The sequence below is a fragment of the Punica granatum genome, chromosome 5 (assembly GCF_007655135.1).
Source record: "Punica granatum isolate Tunisia-2019 chromosome 5, ASM765513v2, whole genome shotgun sequence".
Taxonomy (NCBI): Eukaryota; Viridiplantae; Streptophyta; class Magnoliopsida; order Myrtales; family Lythraceae; genus Punica; species Punica granatum.
The window spans coordinates 15,333,091-15,351,865 of record NC_045131.1 but is presented as its reverse complement, the minus strand read 5'-3'; the positions used below and the strand labels follow the sequence as shown (position 1 = coordinate 15,351,865).

At 38.0% G+C, this 18,775-nt stretch overlaps 1 protein-coding gene across 2 annotated transcripts; it reads left to right on the top strand.

Moving 5' to 3' along the window:
• Positions 1-5,049: 5,049 nt before the first annotated feature.
• LOC116206768 (spidroin-2-like) lies at positions 5,050-7,385 on the top strand. 2 transcript variants are annotated; one of them, XM_031539572.1, is made up of 3 exons: positions 5,055-5,209; positions 6,381-6,447; positions 6,804-7,385. In XM_031539572.1, exons 1-3 carry the CDS (start codon positions 5,185-5,187, stop codon positions 7,048-7,050), a joined length of 339 nt encoding a protein of 112 aa, XP_031395432.1. In that variant the 5' UTR covers positions 5,055-5,184; the 3' UTR covers positions 7,051-7,385. The 2 variants fall into 2 exon arrangements, 1 of the variants encoding a protein (XP_031395432.1); XR_004156794.1 differs by lacking the exon at positions 6,381-6,447 and having other exon boundaries at positions 5,050-5,209.
• Positions 7,386-18,775: the final 11,390 nt, after the last annotated feature.

The window sequence follows — 18,775 nt, the reverse complement described above, 5'->3', positions numbered from 1 at the left end:
TCTTTAACAACAAAACATCTATCTCTATCCAATCAGTAAAATAAATGACAGTAGACGCGAAACAGGAAAAAGGATAGAAGGGCTCAAAGAGATTACCGCCTCTTGTTATGGCCATTCTAATTGGTCCAAGGCAAATATCAAGAGTGCATTGTACAAATAAAAGGGAAAGATCGTCAATAGTTGCAAATGTTGCACTCAGTTTTCCCGCCATGTATTTCAATGCAACATTTTGCCGAGCACACATCGGGCATGGGGAAGCAAGACGATGTAGTAACAATTTCAAAAGTGTTTGGCAAAGCTATAAAATGCAATGGCAAGTGATCAATGTAGGGTAAAGCATAATGCTTCAAGCAATAACCTGTAAAAGAGTATAAGCAACTCCGAATGTCATGGCAGATTCTGCCCCCACCGGATACCAGCAGCAAATCTTTAAATGAGATATAGTGCTGCTCAGCGGGCTGCACAGGTGCTATGTAAGAAGGAAAGGATGAGAGAGTAATTTACCCTTAACAGTTGGAAGAACATAGGGCATTGGGGTCGGCAGTAACAATTGTTTAAGCGTCCAAAAATTAGCAGCACTGATCATCGAACGATTTGCCAAAAGTGAAAAGATAGGGTGTCAAGGAGGCGCGCCGGACAGAGTACAGAAGTTGCAGAAGTCGCAGAAGATGAAGAAAGACCAGAGCTTGAGAGACCAAAGGGGAAAGTTAGAGAGTCGAGAGTGGTTTGGAATTTCCCACCAGTTCCGCGGTTTGGATGCTCAATGGCCAGTCTCCGAAAAACGTCGAAGGAGATCCTTATGGAAATTTGAGATGAAGAGGGAGACGAAATGCTGAAAGGAGAAGTACGAGAGCGTAGCGAATTCTGTTTAGAGCTACCTGGAAGACCTTTGCAGGGGACTCGAGGACTTAGGGACCCCCCCAGAAGCTGTCGTGGTCAGCTACTGAGATCCGGGCCAAGTTCAAGTCGAATCGTCACGTAGCCTCCAGGCTTGAGATCCGCTTCAACGTGCTTGACCAAATCCCCAGATTCCCGACCTAGTGACTATCTCAATTATGTGAAATTCCTAGAGCAATACCTGCAATTTCATGAATCTGAAGCTCTTCATCCATAACTGTGGATTAAACGACAAGGAAGAAGGCTTCCCCACATTTTCTCCACTCAAAATCAATATCTAATTGCTGGAATGTGTTTGACACTCGAGGAAACCTCGTCTATGGTGCTGGAGTATATGGAGATTGTGGAGCACTACATACGGTGGATTGTTAACATCCCGATGATTACAGTTTTAATGCACATCGGCAACTCTCCAAGGCAAGCTACACAGGGATCAAAGAGGCAGAGACCGCTAAGCCCCAAGCGAAATGGATTGCGAGAGGAAGCAAACAATATGATTGAACACAATTAGAGCTATCATGGCTTGAATCAACGATCTTCGAAACTTTGACCACCCTTGTAATCAGATAAGCGTTTTCTCGTTCCTCTTCCTCGTCCCTACCTATGAAACCTTGAAATTGTCAAATCATGATATTAATCGATGGTTGAAATAGATCATTTGTTGCTGATTTTCAACTTTATGCAATTTTTCCATGGAGAACGGTTTTATGATTTTGATAGCAAATTTTGGGGATGATTTCGAGAATATCTTGCAGTTTGATTCGTTTCAAATTTATTTTTTATGTTGCTACTAGCTAGAGAGATGGCATAAACAAGTTGAATTTGTCTGATGAGTTCTCCTTAGTAGTTAAAAGTTTAGTCTCTTCCACGCGAACCATTTGTCAAGTTTCAAGAAGCTGCCAAAAAAGGAAATCTAGCTAATGTCAGCACGATTGTTTGATTCGGTCTCGAATCCTACTTTGCATATCTTGTCGCTGTACAATGAGAGAAAATATTCACCGAATATTTGCTCGCACAATGATGAGCAGTACATCCAGCAACCTCAAGCAGGAGCCCCCTCTACTGCTACAAAAGATGTTGGTGGAGAGCAACTCAGCAGAGGAACTAAAATGGCACTCTTCATCGGGTAGAATAGTTAGAATATTTGAAGGAGGGGAGGATTAAGCACCTTGCAAAAAAGAATTTCGGGTTAATTAGCCTTCCCACCTACCTCTAGACCGAGAATACGACTAAGAAAATGATCAACAACAACGTGGACGATGAGCCCAAGAAGGGTGTCTTTTGATCTCTTTGGCATGTGTAAGAAGCTTAACAACATTAAGCTCCGCGTGAGGAAGGTCTTGATCATTGTCCACTCTGAATTTCTATAGAATAATGGATTCAACAAGTGCGAGGGACACACTAGAAGTTGTCAGTATCGAGGGCAACGCGGCTTTCTTAAGTCAAAAACATGAAGTGGGACAAGATACTTCCTTGGAGGTGATAAAGCAAGCCTCGCGTGATGACGGCTGTCAAAGACAGTGAGGCACGTGGACAGCGAAGAAGGAGGGCATCAACAATGTAATGTCCCGCATTTCTTTTCCCCCAGATCAATGAAGAAGAGAGAAGTCAGTTGATTCTTCCGACGAACCGGACGCGAAGATACCAAGCGTGAGAACCCCATGCGGAGATTTAAAATACATGGATGAAAGGGACCCTGAACTATGTTCCTATGGAGAAATACACAGAAGGATGCATAAATCGATGAAGAGAGCCCAGATCAGGGATTCAAGCAGGCACAACCCTGTCTAAATTTTCTAGTAATGTATATTACAGAAAGTGATAGAAACAATATGAAGATGATGTTAATGCTTTACTGCATTATTTGTCGAATAATGCTCCCACGATAGCATGGAACAACACAGCGAATTATACTCAAGGAACAATCGACAATGCCTCCATTTTCGTACTCTTCACCAACTTCACAGCCTATAATACTGGCTTCGGGGTACAGCACCAGAGCTGAGGCCAGGAAGATTGGAGCGCAGAGAATGACCTTGAGGATTGCAGGAGGTGCAACGAAATTCTATACATATGTGAATGATGAAACTAGAGGGCAAGGCTGCCTTTTGTGGCAGAAATTGTCAGGAGACAACGCGAAGCAACATCACGTGGTAGCAAAGGGTCAGAGTATAAAGTTAGAATGGATTTCAACAACAAAGAGTTGAAGCGGAGCATGGGCACACTCGAAATGAGAACAGTGATGAACTTCACAAAAAAGACTGTGATTGCAATAGCATCGCCAAGTTCCATCTCATGATGATCAAGGAAAGCAGCAAATAGCGAAACATCTACCTCACTAGTCGTCGCTAAGCTGAAAAGGACTGTAGAGAAGCGAATTTCAATGAGCGACTTTGAGACGAAGAGAACAAAAGCATAAAATTGTGTACATCGTTGCTACCAAGCTCTCCCCTTCATCCACGCCATCCGTTAGGATCCATTAAAAAGTCCACTCCTTCAGATATCAGTATGCCCATCGTGGCAACATGGGAGGGCTGTTGACTTTGACGACACGTTAATTGGACACGCCAACTACACTCGTTTGAAGAAAAGTCGGAAAATCAGTTCGGTGATTACACAAATCAAAGGATTACAACATGTCAATAAAAACTCTATGACAACACAAATTTCGGCTATGGTGCTACCACAACAACTTGTGAAATACGATGGAATCAAATAGCGAACAAGACAACGAGAACAATAAAGACCGAGAGAGTAATTGCAAGCGGCTTCCGCGCACTTTCAACTCGAAACATTCGAAGAATTTCTACATTTGAATGCGTTCTTAGGATTGAAGCAGAAACATGGTCGTTGGAAGTTGGAAGGTTCGTGGACGATGGGAGTGATGGCGTTGCAATTGCTCAGGGGATAACTCCGCCTTAGAAACTACTATGGGCTCAGTTTACAACGATCTAAACAATGGGAGAGGAAAATGATTAAATGAAGATGAAGCCTGCAGCAAGGATATTGCATAATTTCAAGCGACAAGAGATGTACACTTCAATTCTCTTTATCCGAAGAAAACTTTGGGGAGAACAACATTTCTTATCTTGGTGGTGGTTTACGGAGAAGGAAAGTGAAGATTAACTCAAGCTGAATGTTGAGAAGAAAGACAATCTTTGCGAAAGAGACAGTGAGGTTCACATAGCAGAAAAGAAGACCTATAGCTCAGCAACTTGACTAATCGGACGGGAATCTCAAAAGCAGCTCACTACTTGCTAATTGGGCAATCGAGAGCTAAAAATTGAGTATCCAATAAATGCAACAGCAGTTAATGTCTTAACAGAATCACCTCTCGAGTTCCCATCCACCACAACTGGACTTTCATGCAATCGATGATATTCTGCTGCGAAACGTCACGACTCCTCCTTTGCTCCAATGATTCTGCAATCTTTTCTACATGATGAAACATGAATGACAAGTAAGTTCAATACAAAGCAAGGGCTTGCCCTGCTCAAAATATAGTGTAGCTCTTAGATGATGCTACACTAGGCAGCGAGTTCACCCCACCATGAGGTAGGGCCGTGATATCACCCATCTTAAAGGTGGCCCATAGGCCAAACCTATCAGCATCGAAAGCAGATAATCCTATTACGAGGTGACTCGTAGGCCCACTTTCTATTTGAGGTAGTGCTATGAGATCTAATTAAAATAAAAGTCAGAAACTCGTTCCACTACAATGTGACTCATAGGTACACCCTGATAAATTAATCCTTTGGTGGTCATGGTACACCCTTAAGAGTTCGCCTATAGACATAACCTAGCGATGCACATGGGTACACCCAATGAGCTGACCCAAAGAGTGCATCTTATCCCAAGGTGCTATACCTTTCCATCGGCACCAATCTTTTTCTTAAAGACCCATTTGTTTCCTATAGGTACTATACCTTCTGGAGGACCAACAAGATCCCAGACTTGGTTCTTACTCATGGAGTCTGTGAGACCCGGTTATTATTTTTAAACATGTATACATGCACATATACATACTTACATATGTTTATCATATATTTTATGTGGCTGGAAAAAAGAAAAGAAAAGAAAAGGTTCTATGGGGTCCACGTGGTCTTGAGACCACCCCATTTCCCACCGCCAAACATATTTCATTTCATTTGTTCCTTCTTTTCCCTTTATGGCTCTGTATTTTTTTTTTTCTAGGCTGGGTGTCGAAGAAGAAACAAGGGAAACGGAGAGGGATGGAGAGGAGGGGAAACGGGAGAAACTTCCAGAGAAGTAGCAAAAACTCCGTGCATGTCCGCGAAAACCCGACTCCACGGTCATCTTCTCTCCTCCGACCTCTGTTTTTTGGTGCTTGTTATTTCTTTGTTCTTCTTTTTCTCCATCTCTGGTCGCAAAAAATCAGTCGAGCAAAGACGGGAAAAATCATATTTCAACTGCAGCAAAAATTCTTATGTTTTAATCTTGTTTCTGATCAGTTGTAGAACCCCTTGTTTATCCCTTTGGTTTCGGTTAATGGGGTCTACGTTAGAGCCAAAGAATGTTCGAAATTGATTCAGAGTTCCTCTGGTGACACTTTTCAATATATTACATAGATCGGTCTTGAACGTTTTGGTTCTAGACTAACCCTTTGGATCCTATTGTATAATTAAAAACTTAGTTTTGACCAGACCTTGGTAGAGGTTTTGGCTGTAGGTTTGAAGGTAAACAATTCAAGGAAGTTACATGGGATTTAGTTTCATCTCAGACTTGCAATGAAAACTAGTCAACTTAGGTAATATTCTTCAATTTATATGCTTTCCTTGCTTGAGCCTTGACTTGTGCGCAAAATTAGTTAGAATTTGATAAAGCTTGTGTATATTACAAACTTGAGTGTGTATAGTTGTGCTTGTGTGCCTGTGAACTATGGATAGATCCTCGTGCTTGAGTTGCTTGATTTTAGATTTTTCCCCTTGAATTGACAGTTTTCTTGGGCAGGACCGGATTGAGTTTTGTCTAGAAAATGTTTCTTGCTTGCAGCCTTTGATTATCGAGATTAAATGGTGTATTTAATTTATGGGGTCGACTTTCTTATTATTGGTTTGTATAAATTGGTAAGTTTCATTTCTAAGTGGAATTGTTATTGTTCTCATGCTTTGCTCTGAAATGCCTAGATAGTTATGGCCAGTACATCCATTTCTCGACTTTGTTGGGCTGCTAAGTTGTCAATTGTTATTCCAATTTAGATAAGTTAATGTAGTTTAATGAACTAGATTGTAATATATGTCGGGGTAGAATTTGCTATAAGAAGCTGACTTATTGGCTGATCTTACTTTATGGGTTGGATTCTTTTGTATGGAACGTGTAGTGTCTGTTTCAATTAGCATGGTTAAATTTTGGGCACCTTTGATCTTTTAAGGCCATGGGGGTGTGATTTGGTAATGTGATACCTATCGATAAAATTAATGTGTTCTATGAATTGTTTTTCTTGCTATGCTTATGATTTATAGGAGCTGAGGAGATTGGAACTTTGCATTTTGAAGGCTCGTCTTTCTTAAATATTATATTGGAAGTTCGGTGAGTATTTCATTCCATTGTGAAAATATATATATATATATATATATATATACACTATGTGAGTACTCTATTCCCTTTTACAATGATGTATTATAGTTATATAAATTATTTAAGAAGAGTGTTGTGATAGTTAGAGATTGAGAAATCGGTCTGTTATGTTGTGTGAATTGATTTGAGAGATATTGCCTTTTATGTTTCATTTTGATTTGAGATATGCAGTGTGATTGTGTATAAGAGGTGTGATGATAACACGCTGCCATTGTAATGTGATTGGAATTGTGCTTGTGTATGATGATATATGAGGTGAGATGGCATGGTTGCAATTGATTGTGCTTGTAATTGTTGTTTGAATATAGCCATGGGGCTCGAATGGCCGCTGGACCCGGCGGAATAGGAAGTGGGGCACAAATGGCCGCTGGACTCGGCAGAATAGGAAGTGGGGCACAAATGGCCGCTGGACTCGGCGGAATAGGAAGTGGGGCACAAATGGCCGTTGGACTCGGCGGAATAGGAAGTGGGGCACAAATGGCCGCTGGACTCGGCGGAATAGGAAGTAGGGCACAAATGGCCGCTGGACCCGGCGAGATAGAAAATGGGGCTTGAATGGCCGCTGGACCCGGCGGAATAGAAAAAAGGGGCCTGAACGTCCTGACTTGTCGCAAGGAAATGAGACCCTATGGTTATATTGACTTATTGTATTGTATATTATTTGTCTGATATATTTGCTAGAGATGTGATGATTGTTGAGATTGCTGGAGATATGATGATTGTTGAGATTGTCTAAAGATGTTCTGTAAAAGTCGTGTTGTTGCTAGAGTTTGATATGTCAGGTGATTGTGTTGTGAAGTTCTATGGAATGCTAATGAATGGATATTTGATGTTTGTATGATATTGGATATTAGAGAAATTGTGGGAAGAGTTGTGTGTATTTGTTAGTAGGACTTAAATTTAGTTATTATACTGGATAAAATTATTTTTATATAATATGTATATATATACACACACCGTATATGTGTGCGAGTGAGTGGATAGTCGGATTGGATGTGATTGTATTGTTTCTTTGAATATTTGGTTGTTAGTTATTAAATATTTATTTAATAATAATTCATTTTGCTTTGGAATATAATACTCACTGAGATGCAGCTCACACCCTGCATATATTTTTCTAGATAAGTTTATAGCTGCACAGGAGAACCTTTTTGGACATCGGGGATCAGCTCGGAGAACTAGGTAGGGATCTTAGTTATTTGATAGGTATTCTTTTTGTATAGAATATATTTGAATATGTTACGATCTGAAATTTTTGTTTAGTTTGGTTTAGTGATAGGTTGAGAAAAAAATTACTCTCTTTTGAGATGTGTATATATATATATATATATATATATATATATTAGAGCTTGCGAGATTAGTTATATATTTTTTGGAGCTTATGGAAAGCTGGTTATATGTGAATAGTTATGTGCTAACGAATATTGAGGAAATATAGGGAAAATTCAGTTGAAATTTCGGGTCCTGACAGAGTTCATCTCGGACTTCATAACGTCCAGCCATTTATAAGAATCTATATCTAATATAGCTTCCTCATAAGTGGTAGGATCATTCCGATGATCATTATCTCCATCGACGAACAACTCTTGCACGTTTTCATGAAGATTAAGGTATCTCGCAAGAGGACAAGTTACCCTACCAGACCTTTGAGGTTCTATAACATTCTCAATATGAGTATGTATCTCAACTGGTTTATCAGTGTCTATCGAAATGGGCACCCGATTGGTCTGTAGAGCTGATGACTCTTCATCAAGTACTATATGCCTTCCCATGCCACCTTCCTGAATAAAATGTTTTTGCAGAAAGATCGCATCTCTACTGATAACAACTCTCTGTTCAGTAGCGAGGCAGAAATAGGATCCAAGGCTGTCACTCAAATATCCAACAAACCAGCATTTCTACGATTCGGTTTCCAATTTGTTAGTCTTATGCTTCTTAATGAATGAAGGACAACCCCAAATCTTACCCTGCTTAAGACTAGGTGTCCTACCATTTCACATCTCATATGTAGTGGTAGAGACCGACTTCGATGGAATCCTATTAAGCAAGTAACATGGGGTCTGCAATGCATATCCCCACATTAGAGTAGGGAGATAAGTATAGCTCATCATCAACCGAATCATGTCCAACAGGGTACAATTCCTGCTCTCAGAAACTCCATTTAACTGTGGTGTTCCTAGTGGAGTAAATTGAGAAACAATGTTGTGTTCCTTCAGAAAATCACCAAACTCAATACTCATGTACTCACCTCCTCGATCGGATTGAAGAATTTTGATGCTCTTCCCCTTCTATTTTTCCACCTCAACCTTGAATTCCTTGAACTTTTCAAAGGATCCATGTTTATACTTCAAAAGATAAACACACCCAAACTGTGAGTAATTATTGGTAAAGTCAATTGATTAAGTCAATGTGAAATGCAATTATATCCTCCCTAGCAAGTCGACAATAGGAAATTTACTTTCATCAGTGGGACAAGATTTTTTTTTTTATGAGTAATATTGAATATTATTGCAAATAGTAAGGAACATCATGGAATGTCATTGCAAGGGTATCCCTCGAAGACAATAAGAGCATCACAGCATAAACTATAGCCAAGTTGACAAAGGTCATGCGCCTAGTAATTCAATGCTCTAGGGACCCAACTACAACATCATTCTGACAAAACAGAAGATAAAACTATAATGCCTGAAATGATATTCTTAATTGTCCAAGGAGCATTCCGAGGATTAGCAAAAGCTTCTACTACTAATAAAGCATCAGTTTCAATGCAAATTTTCGATCATCCTGCATTATGGGCTAAGGAAAGGGCAAGAAGGACCGCAACAGCTTCCGCTTGTAATGGTGATGTCATCTTGATGGGTGCACACCATGATTGGATGATGATCTAATTGTGGAGCCAAGCTACCCCTGATAAGTATGCTTTGTCTTCTCTCCAAGCTGCATCAGAGCTGATTTTCCACCCATCTAGGTCTCAAGTTCTACGCAACAATTCTTAGGGGTTGTAAAGTTCGATCATGGAGAGCGTCCAGCATAATGGGGTAGTTCTCCGACATGCCAGGACATTGGAGATGGCTTCAGGCTTCAGGATGGGGAGTTGTCAAGCTATTGGAAGATTGTGGCTACTGATGGTCTCTATGGCTCGAATGCTCCCTGAAAGCTTTCCTGATGCGTTGTAGCATTCAATTGAGTTCGGTCCTGGTTCTTGCAGACAAACTTTCATTTCTTGGGTTCCATAAAGTGCAGAGAAAAATAGCACTATAAGTTGAGAAAGACAGAGGATCTATGTGGTTAATAAGAAGCATAGTAAGGGCTGCGCAATAAAATTTACAATATCAGACAAAGAGTTTGCAGGGAAATTATCTGAAATCAAGTTCCATGGTGATTCCTCCCAGCCACTCGATAATAGATACAACCACCAAATAGGTTGGTAAAATTATCGGAACCGGATTGACAAAGGGGACATGATATTCCACTTTGAGCAAACTAGTGGAGGCATTCACTCGCTACTCTCTACAAGTGGATTTTTAATCTTTGGTGAATCTGTAGACCCCATATGCACTTCCATTTAACTAGAGAATTCTGATTGAATCAAGATATTTGATCGAGCCAATAAAAAGATTTAACTGTGTGATCTCCTAAAGAGGTGAGAGTCCAAACAATATAATCATCAATGATGATGATAAGAAGATGCAACTTTGTAGTATTCGGCACCCTATCAACATCAAACATGTTTCTAATCAAAGGAATATTCCACCTTTTTCATGTGGAAGAGCGTTAGGTCTCTTACATTGATGTCATGGTTGGTGTCAATATCTATTGCAGGTCGGGGCTTAAAATTTGTCATACCTAGCACCCATGGGTCTTTCCATACTGAAATTGAGGTTTCGTTACCTATAGAGTGGCAAGCACCTACCGGAGGTTGTCACGACACCATTGTAGCCCTTTCAAATTGTGCGATGAGCTGGTCATGGATCTTTGTTTGGGAATAGGAAATTATCGTATTTTGCTTTCATTGTTGAGCTATTTTTCTTTGAAGTTATAGCCCAAGCCATTTTGGAGAGTACAACCTTATTGGAGTCTTCTGCTCTTCTACAACCCAAGCCACCTGAAGCTTTTGGTTGGCAGAGGGTATCCCAGGTTTTCGGGGCGTAGTAGGAACCTGATTCCTCTTTGCTTCCCCACCATAATTGTCTAGTGAGCTAGTCCATCTTATTTAAAGTGGTCTTTGGCAAATGGAACAGAGACCTAGTATATATTAGAGTAATACCAATGACCGAGTTAATGAGGGTCACTCTACCTACCCATGAAAGGTTTTTTGATTTCCAGGCCTCTAACTTACCTTTGATCTTGTTGATGAGAAATTGAAAAGATTCCTTTCTCCTTTTGCGGAGAAAGAGTGGATTGCCAAGGTATTGAGTATCAGCCTCGAGCTTTTTCATTCCGAGCATGTTCTTGATGCTTTGACGCCTTGAGGCTTGGGTATTTTTTTAGAAGAATGCCCCAAATTTATCAAGATTAATTTGTTGGCCCGACTAGGAACAAAATTTCTCCAAGATTTCCTTTATATGATTGATGTTAGAGTTTGTGGCCCTTAAGGGATGCGCAAGTCATCAGCAAACATGAGATGGGAGATGGTAGGTCTGCTACGACTAATTTGAACACCTTTGATCCCACCATTTGCCCCAGCCTTATAGAGTAATCTAGACAAGATTTTCATTGATATGATGAAGAGACAAGGGGAGATGGGGTCACCTTGCCTGAAGCCTCTTTTCGGGTTGAAGTGCCCATGGAGAGATCCATCGATGAGAATGGATAGTGAAGTGGTGAAATAAAAATATTAGTTGTTCTGTTGGCTTATCATGGTTGACCTCCCCGACTTCATCACCCTTGGCCATGAGTTCAAATGTTTGTAGTCTACTCTTTTTATTATTTTTTCCCAATCTTCACATTCCCTATACTCTTTTTTCCTTTTTTTTCCTTTACAAATAAATTATTTCTCCTTTTTTAGTACAAGAAAACAATGGATGGTACCAATTTTGGTATGAGTCCCTATTCACAATTTCATGTAATATGATCATTCTCATTTTGTCTTGGTTTAAACATATTTGCAATTTCAATTTTTTTTTTAAGAGAAATAGAGTCTATCTACTCCAGTGTACCTATCTAAGATATATATCTAGAGCATATAACCTGAGTTAAATATAATTAAATTACATATGCACAAAAATTTATTATTCCATAGCAAAATGAGATATGATTATTACATAATTGTAGTCATTTAGAATTTCCATAAGAATATAGGAACATATAAATCTCTACAGATTGAAAGCGGGTCCGTATATAAACAATTTTGCCACCTATTCCCATTTTCATTTTTTCAATTGTCGGTAGGGCTCCCTGACCCCTTGTCCGGCATCGACTGCAGGTTTCTTTTTTCTAATGAAGTTGGGGGTAACATGCAACTTTTTAAAAGTCATGGGGCAAATGTTGCTTATTCCCAAAGGTTAGGGGGAAACTGTTTTTTCCTCTTGTGTAAATTATTTCTCCGTTCACTTATATTATAAGATACTTATTATTTTATGTAGTGTATCTTGCGTTTGTGTAAATTCAAGAAAATCACTATTTTCCTTCTTTTGTTACAAATGAGATCCATGGGCCTATAATAGAAATAGGGGAGAAGAAGATCTAGTTAATCCAACATATATTGATCCCAAGTTGAGAATGTTGGCACTGCACAGAACCCTCACAATTAAATCATTTAAATTGGTGTCTGATAACCAATAAGGTTTGATTCGAATGGTTCAATACTTATTTTCCTTATGTAAGGTCTCGGATATGACTATTGTGAATGGAGAAAATCCTTGATTGGGAGAGTTTTACCCTTGATGAATCGACCTCACTCGAACTAGATTAGTTGGACTCCACTAACTGGATTTCGGAATATCAAAGTACATAACAAAGAAAAAAGAAAAAAAAAATTGATTCCTGATATTATTGAGTGGGTCTCATACCGTGACTACTCGGTGACGGTGGCTGCTTCAACCCCCCATTCTTTACTTCAAAGACTTTATGGAAATAAGCTGTCCCATAACATCCCTGGAAAAGACTGAATAATCTTCCCAGTCTTCATAAGAATCAAGCGAAAATTCACCTAAGCATATACCATTTAAGGATATGATAATGCTAGGTTGAACAGCCTCCAGAAGGGAGAGAGCAACAATTAATTAAAAATGTTAAAAAATAGAGGTGCAGCCTGATACTATCTCGCTAGGAATGAAGAAGATTTAGATTCTATTCTCGTCAGTGGGAATCATCGTGCTCCTTCAATTCCTTTCCTTTGTCATTAAACTCATGTCATCAGTTGTGCTCCTTCAATTCCTTTCCCTTATCATTAAACTCATGCCATCAGTTGCAAACGAAAGAAGTAAAAACAAAAATCAAAAAGTACAAGAAAAAGAGACAAAAGTTAGAACCGTTGGACACGGAAAACAAATGCCATGCAATAGACGGCACGAAGACTAGAATTGCGTTTGTTGGAAGGCAGATGCAGAAATTTCATGGATTTTTTTTAATTACAAGAGAGTGTTGAGGATATTAATCGCACATAAAAATGATGAATCAAAATCCATTAATTTATATGAAACTTGGGTATCACCACTTATTTAACTTGAGTTTTTAAGTGGATATGGGCCTAGGTCCGTATAAACCCAATAAAAATTTTAATAGAGAGGTTCGTAAACACTGATATAACAAAATAAAAATGTTAATACCTAATGAAGGAGCACAAATAATCTTATAATGAGTATCAAATATGAAATCTCGTGGTTATCAAGCAAAAACATGGGACATTGCACGACGTCCTCTTTGATAAATTTCATGGACTTAGACCTTGTATGTTTGACAGATTCATTTGTTGTCTTGTGATGACGGCTATGGCGCTATAAATTTGAAATTTCTATGTTAATATATCTGTTACTTTCTTTGTTATTTCATTTAATAAATGGATTATACATGCATGCATGCTTAACATGGCAGGGGCACAGAAACTGAATCGATACTAAACTTCCTGATTCAGGTCAAGAGCAATTGTTATTGAACTGAACATTCTTCTTCACGAATAGCCATAAATCGTCGTTAGACATCATCTTCATTAGTGGAAAATAAATCGATTCTCTACATTAATCTAACAGTTAAAAAGAATACTCAGTTAGGAGTAAGTTCTATACGCATCTTCTACAGTTTTAAAAAATGATGGGGCTCAACGTCATGTGCACGACTTGCTAATGTGGCCTCCTAATATTATTATTAAATTTATAAAATTAATAAAGCTAAAACATTCGAAGAAAAAATTTAACAAGTCCAACTGAAATAAAATACAAAATATAAAAGTTCATGGGTCCGTGTATTATGACGAGGACTCCAAAAGAATATACAAAGCTATCTACCAAAAAAAAAAGCAAAGCTAATTAAATCATAGCATGAGATGAAGTGGACGACAAGACCGGTTGGTTTCGTGTCCCAAAAAGAACATCTTTTCTAGTTTCGTAGCTCAAAGCTTATTGGAGACTTTGAAAAAATAAAAAATTTAGTCCTCCAAGTCCAGGAGGATACGAGTCTATTTCTTTCTTAACTGTGAATGCACTTAAACTTGACGCTACAGCAGTTTGGATTAATTTTAAATAGCAAACCACTTATTTCTTATTTATAAGGGAGATGTATAAGGCTAATACAATGAAATACAAATACTAATAATTAATACAGGAGCACAAGCAGTCTCACCACGAAAATCAAACTTAGAATCTCTTTATCAAACAAGTGAGGTCACCGCGCCACTCTCTACGCTCTCTTCTCTACCATTTAATCTTTTTAATTTAGTGCTAGTATGACAAAGGTGGTTTCACACAAGAGTGCTCACTTTAAAAACTATTTTCACTTGAAATATAAGAGATTTTAGTCGCAACTCTAATTGATAGTACCATACTTACTCTTTTACATCCCGTTCCTCTTCTTACTATACCCAAAAGCCACCATTATATGCCAAAATGCAGAAAATGAACTGAGCTAATATTGGCATATATTTCTAGATTTTCCTTATTGTTTTCCGTTAACAAGCGAAGATCATGGATCATAGATCAAGGAGAGGAAATATAGCGATATAGGGAGTCCAACCAGTGAAAAGCAAATTTCTAACTTCTTGATCTTCATATGTCCTTTCTCCAATTTTTGTCATGCATGTATGGACTCATAGACGTATGGAAGGTTCTTCTCCTGTAAAATACTTCCTTGTCCCTTATTTAAAGGGGCAATTATATTGACTTAGAAGATTTCAATTATTTTTCGTTCCTGTAAGAATGTTTGCTTTGCTCTTGAAATTCCCTCATCAAAGCTCAGTCACGGCACCACTACCCTCATTTTCAATTATTCCACGCTATATACTGGCCCTCATTTTCGTGCTTGCAGCCTCTCATCCTCCAATTGGACATTCTTATGGCACTGCTAGCAGTAAAGAGGGGAAGTGGATATAAAAGCGCACGATAAGTCCTATTAATGAGAATGAAAATTAATTAGAATCTGTTAATTTCAATTGAAACTAGTCATTAAAATGAGCTCTACTGAATGAAACCGCCTTTCTTATACTAGCACCAAATTAAATAAGTGGTGGGCTATTTATTTAAGATTAATTAAAACTGCTGCATTACGTGCATTCATACTGCACTATGGGGGCCCTAAACGACGAGAAAATTTAATTTCCATGACCAACATGGGTCGGTTCAAACGGTTCGGCGCTTGTTTCTCTTAAGTAAGGTCTTGGGTTCAAGTCCTTGGGAATGTAGAAAATCAATGCTGGAAGAGTTTTACTCCTTGGTGGGCAGCCCCAGCTCGACTGAATTAGTCGGGGCCTAATTGGACTTCCGAATACCGAGGTTTACACCGGAAAAAAAAATTCATGACCTCTTCTTTTTTTTCTTTTTTTTAGGGGGCCGCGGGAGATATCTTATCCCAATGAGAGCAAATTTCTTGGTGTCGACTTGCTAGAGAGGATATAATTGCACCATTCACTTAATCAATTGACTTATTAGAAGATTTCACTTAATTTTAATTTCCTCCCTCCCTATATAAGTATGTTTCCTTTGCGCTCATGAAAGCTCAGTCATGGCACCACCACTATCCACCCTACCCACCCTACTCCGCGCCAGAAGCAATCTGCAGGAGCCATGTCATGGGTTTTCTACGGTTGGGGAGGAGACCGACATTGACTTGATCAATTGACGCAGAAAATAGTGCTTCTTTTGCTCCGAGACAAGAAATCTTAATCTCGGGATTTCCGGGCTCAAATTTGCTTCCAAACAGAGAAGAATGGGAATCCATAAATTTTCCGCCAATCAAAACATCAATTAATTTTTTGGATAATAATAACGGAGCCTAATGCCTCAGAAAAAAAAAAGAAATACAAAGATAGGCTATGAGCACTCCAATAATATCATTGAAAATCAACGATGATTTAAAATGAGTCGGTGGGTGCTGGGAAAAGTGAAAATAAGAGCCAAATGAAGCGCCGGTCTTGCTAGCAAGCACAAACATTACCCTCTTAGAAAGTTGTGCTGGGGACATAATTTTCCGAAAGGGACTAAGCTATGGTTTGGGAATTCCCTAACCAGACCTAAATGCTATATTGAAATAACAAGACCAGACAAATGAGCCGCGCATAGAATTATTACAATAACAAAATGATGACTTCTATTGGAAATGACATGTATTGATTCGTGCGTAAAATGGAATTTCATCTCATCAGTCGCTCTTCTGCTTAGAGTCTATCCAACCTATAAATTTTAGGTATTATTGAGTATACTATTAGTACTAGTATTTTAACAATTAAGGGAACTATATATGTAATTTTGAAATGAAGCCAGCACGTAAACATATGATGATAAAACTATGGTCATCAAAATATATAAATAAACTTGACTATAACCCTAATTAATATGGTCTTTTTTTTCATTTGTGAAAATTGTGAGAGACATTACTCTCGCAATTCCGAGTGATGTAACATAAAAGATTATTCCCATTCCCAACAAGTGCGTCTCCTGGGACTCAAACACGCGTTCTGCTTCTAGGGGTTTAAGCTACTTACCACTTCAACCAATAGCTTATTGGATGATAGGGTCATTTTGGTAAATACATAAGAGATATTACACAAAAAAAAATAGAGCATATACAAACTAAGATTATAAAATTTCCAATCTAAATCAAATATAATTTAAAAATAAGAAACTTTGAAGTCTTTGAAGTAAAGAACGGGGGGTTCAAGCAGCCAGCCACCATCACCAAGTGTTATGAGACCCACTCAATAGCATCAGGTACCTTCTTTTTTTTTTCCTTTTTTCTTTTTTTTTTTTGTTCATGTACACTATTATCCGGAAGGCCAACGGATCTCGATTAATCAAGTTTGAGCCGAGTCGGTCCACTAAGGGATAAAACTCTTCCATTCACGAGACTTGTAACCTGAGACCTCACTTACGGAGAACACGCGTTGAACTGCTTGAATCAATAGCCTTTACTTGATTAAATACATCCTAGATTAAATAGATCTTGTATTTATAGCTAATGGTAATTCCTTATCTCCCTTTACTTTTCCCCTAATTCCCATCTAGGTTCATGGATCTCATTTGTAACAAAAGAAGTAAAACAGTGATTTCCTTGAAGTTACCCAAACATAAAATACATTGCCTTAAATAAATAGTATTTTATAATATAAGTCTTTTTGATCGGATCTTATATTATAAATGAGAAGAGAAATAATTTACACAACGTAGGACTTAGCATGGGTGTAATTTTTAAACTAAAAATTTTGTTTAGTTCCTCGTTTAGCAGGGTCTCATTCTCTATATATTTATCTATAAGTATTTCCTTTTTTTTCTTTAATCCTTATCTCCTCAATTGAAATAATCTTTGGAATAACTATCAATTTACGTAATATATGGACTCGCTTTAAAATAATTATATTTAAGAGTCTTCATTGTTATTTGCATTATGAGAAGTATTTATGCGGCTGCAAATTATTCATATAAACTGCATAAGATTTTTCAAAGTTTATTAAACTCGAAGGCCGTGTGATGCGGGGCACAATCGGCTTTAAACAATCAAATGTCTGGAAGCCTGGATGAGCATCATACCCGTCACCTATCTAAGGACCACGATTTGCTCATCAATCGAAGGAAAGAAAGAGGGAAAAAAAGAGAGAGCACAACATATATATATATATATGGAATAGGCTATGCTAATCCCAATGCTTTCAATTATTTTGCAATTCGTGGTACCCCATTTTGGTTGAAACCAAAGTATGACCAGAATTTTGTTACTTTGCTACTCAATCAACTGGGTATTACACGGTTGCATGCATTATGGATCAATCATTTAATTTATTGGAAGACTCTTGGTTTATCAGGAAAATACTTAGGCCTTTCAAGACTGAAACTATTTATACTATGTTTATTTTGCCGTAATGGAATTAGCGATGAATGGATTGAGTAAGTAATATGAATTACTAAGTAATGGAACAAAGATTACATATATACTTTGTTGACTTGGTGGATATAAAAAGGGAGATGGGAATAACAAATCTCAAATTTGGTTTATAAGAATAGATAGAGGGGTTTAGGATCAAATATGAAATTATCCCTCCTATACAAAAAAAAAAAAAACCAAATGCCCTTACCCAACAAATATTAGAACTTATTTACTAAAATAAATATTTAATAATACTTATTAAAAAACACCAAAGCTAATTATTTAAAAAAAAACAACCTTTTTGTAAATAAATAAATAAAAAAAGCTTAGAAATCTTTCCTTGAGCTCCCGCGAACCAATTGCTCTCGTCACCTGAGTCACATGGGGCTCATAGACCCTAGGGTCAGCTTTGCCCTTGGTTTGCAAACCCAGACCTTTGTCCATGAGCCCCGATTGGGCGAACTCAAGGCTCAGGAGCCCTAGGCTCGATCGAAGGGAGAGCAACGTTCTCCCTTTATACAATTAATTTCATTAACAAAATATTTAACCAAAAATAAATAAGTTCATCCACAAAAAATAGTTTAAGTTCATCTACATAACTATATATTTATGTTATGAATAAGTTTACTACTTGACTCTCACTTTATCAAGTAGGATTAATGCAGTAAATTCATATAAATTAAGAGTTTATGCTAAGTTTGTTCCTTTTGGGATGGTTTGTCCTCTCAGATCTTCTAAACTTTATTTTTGTACCTTAATATTACCTCATTAA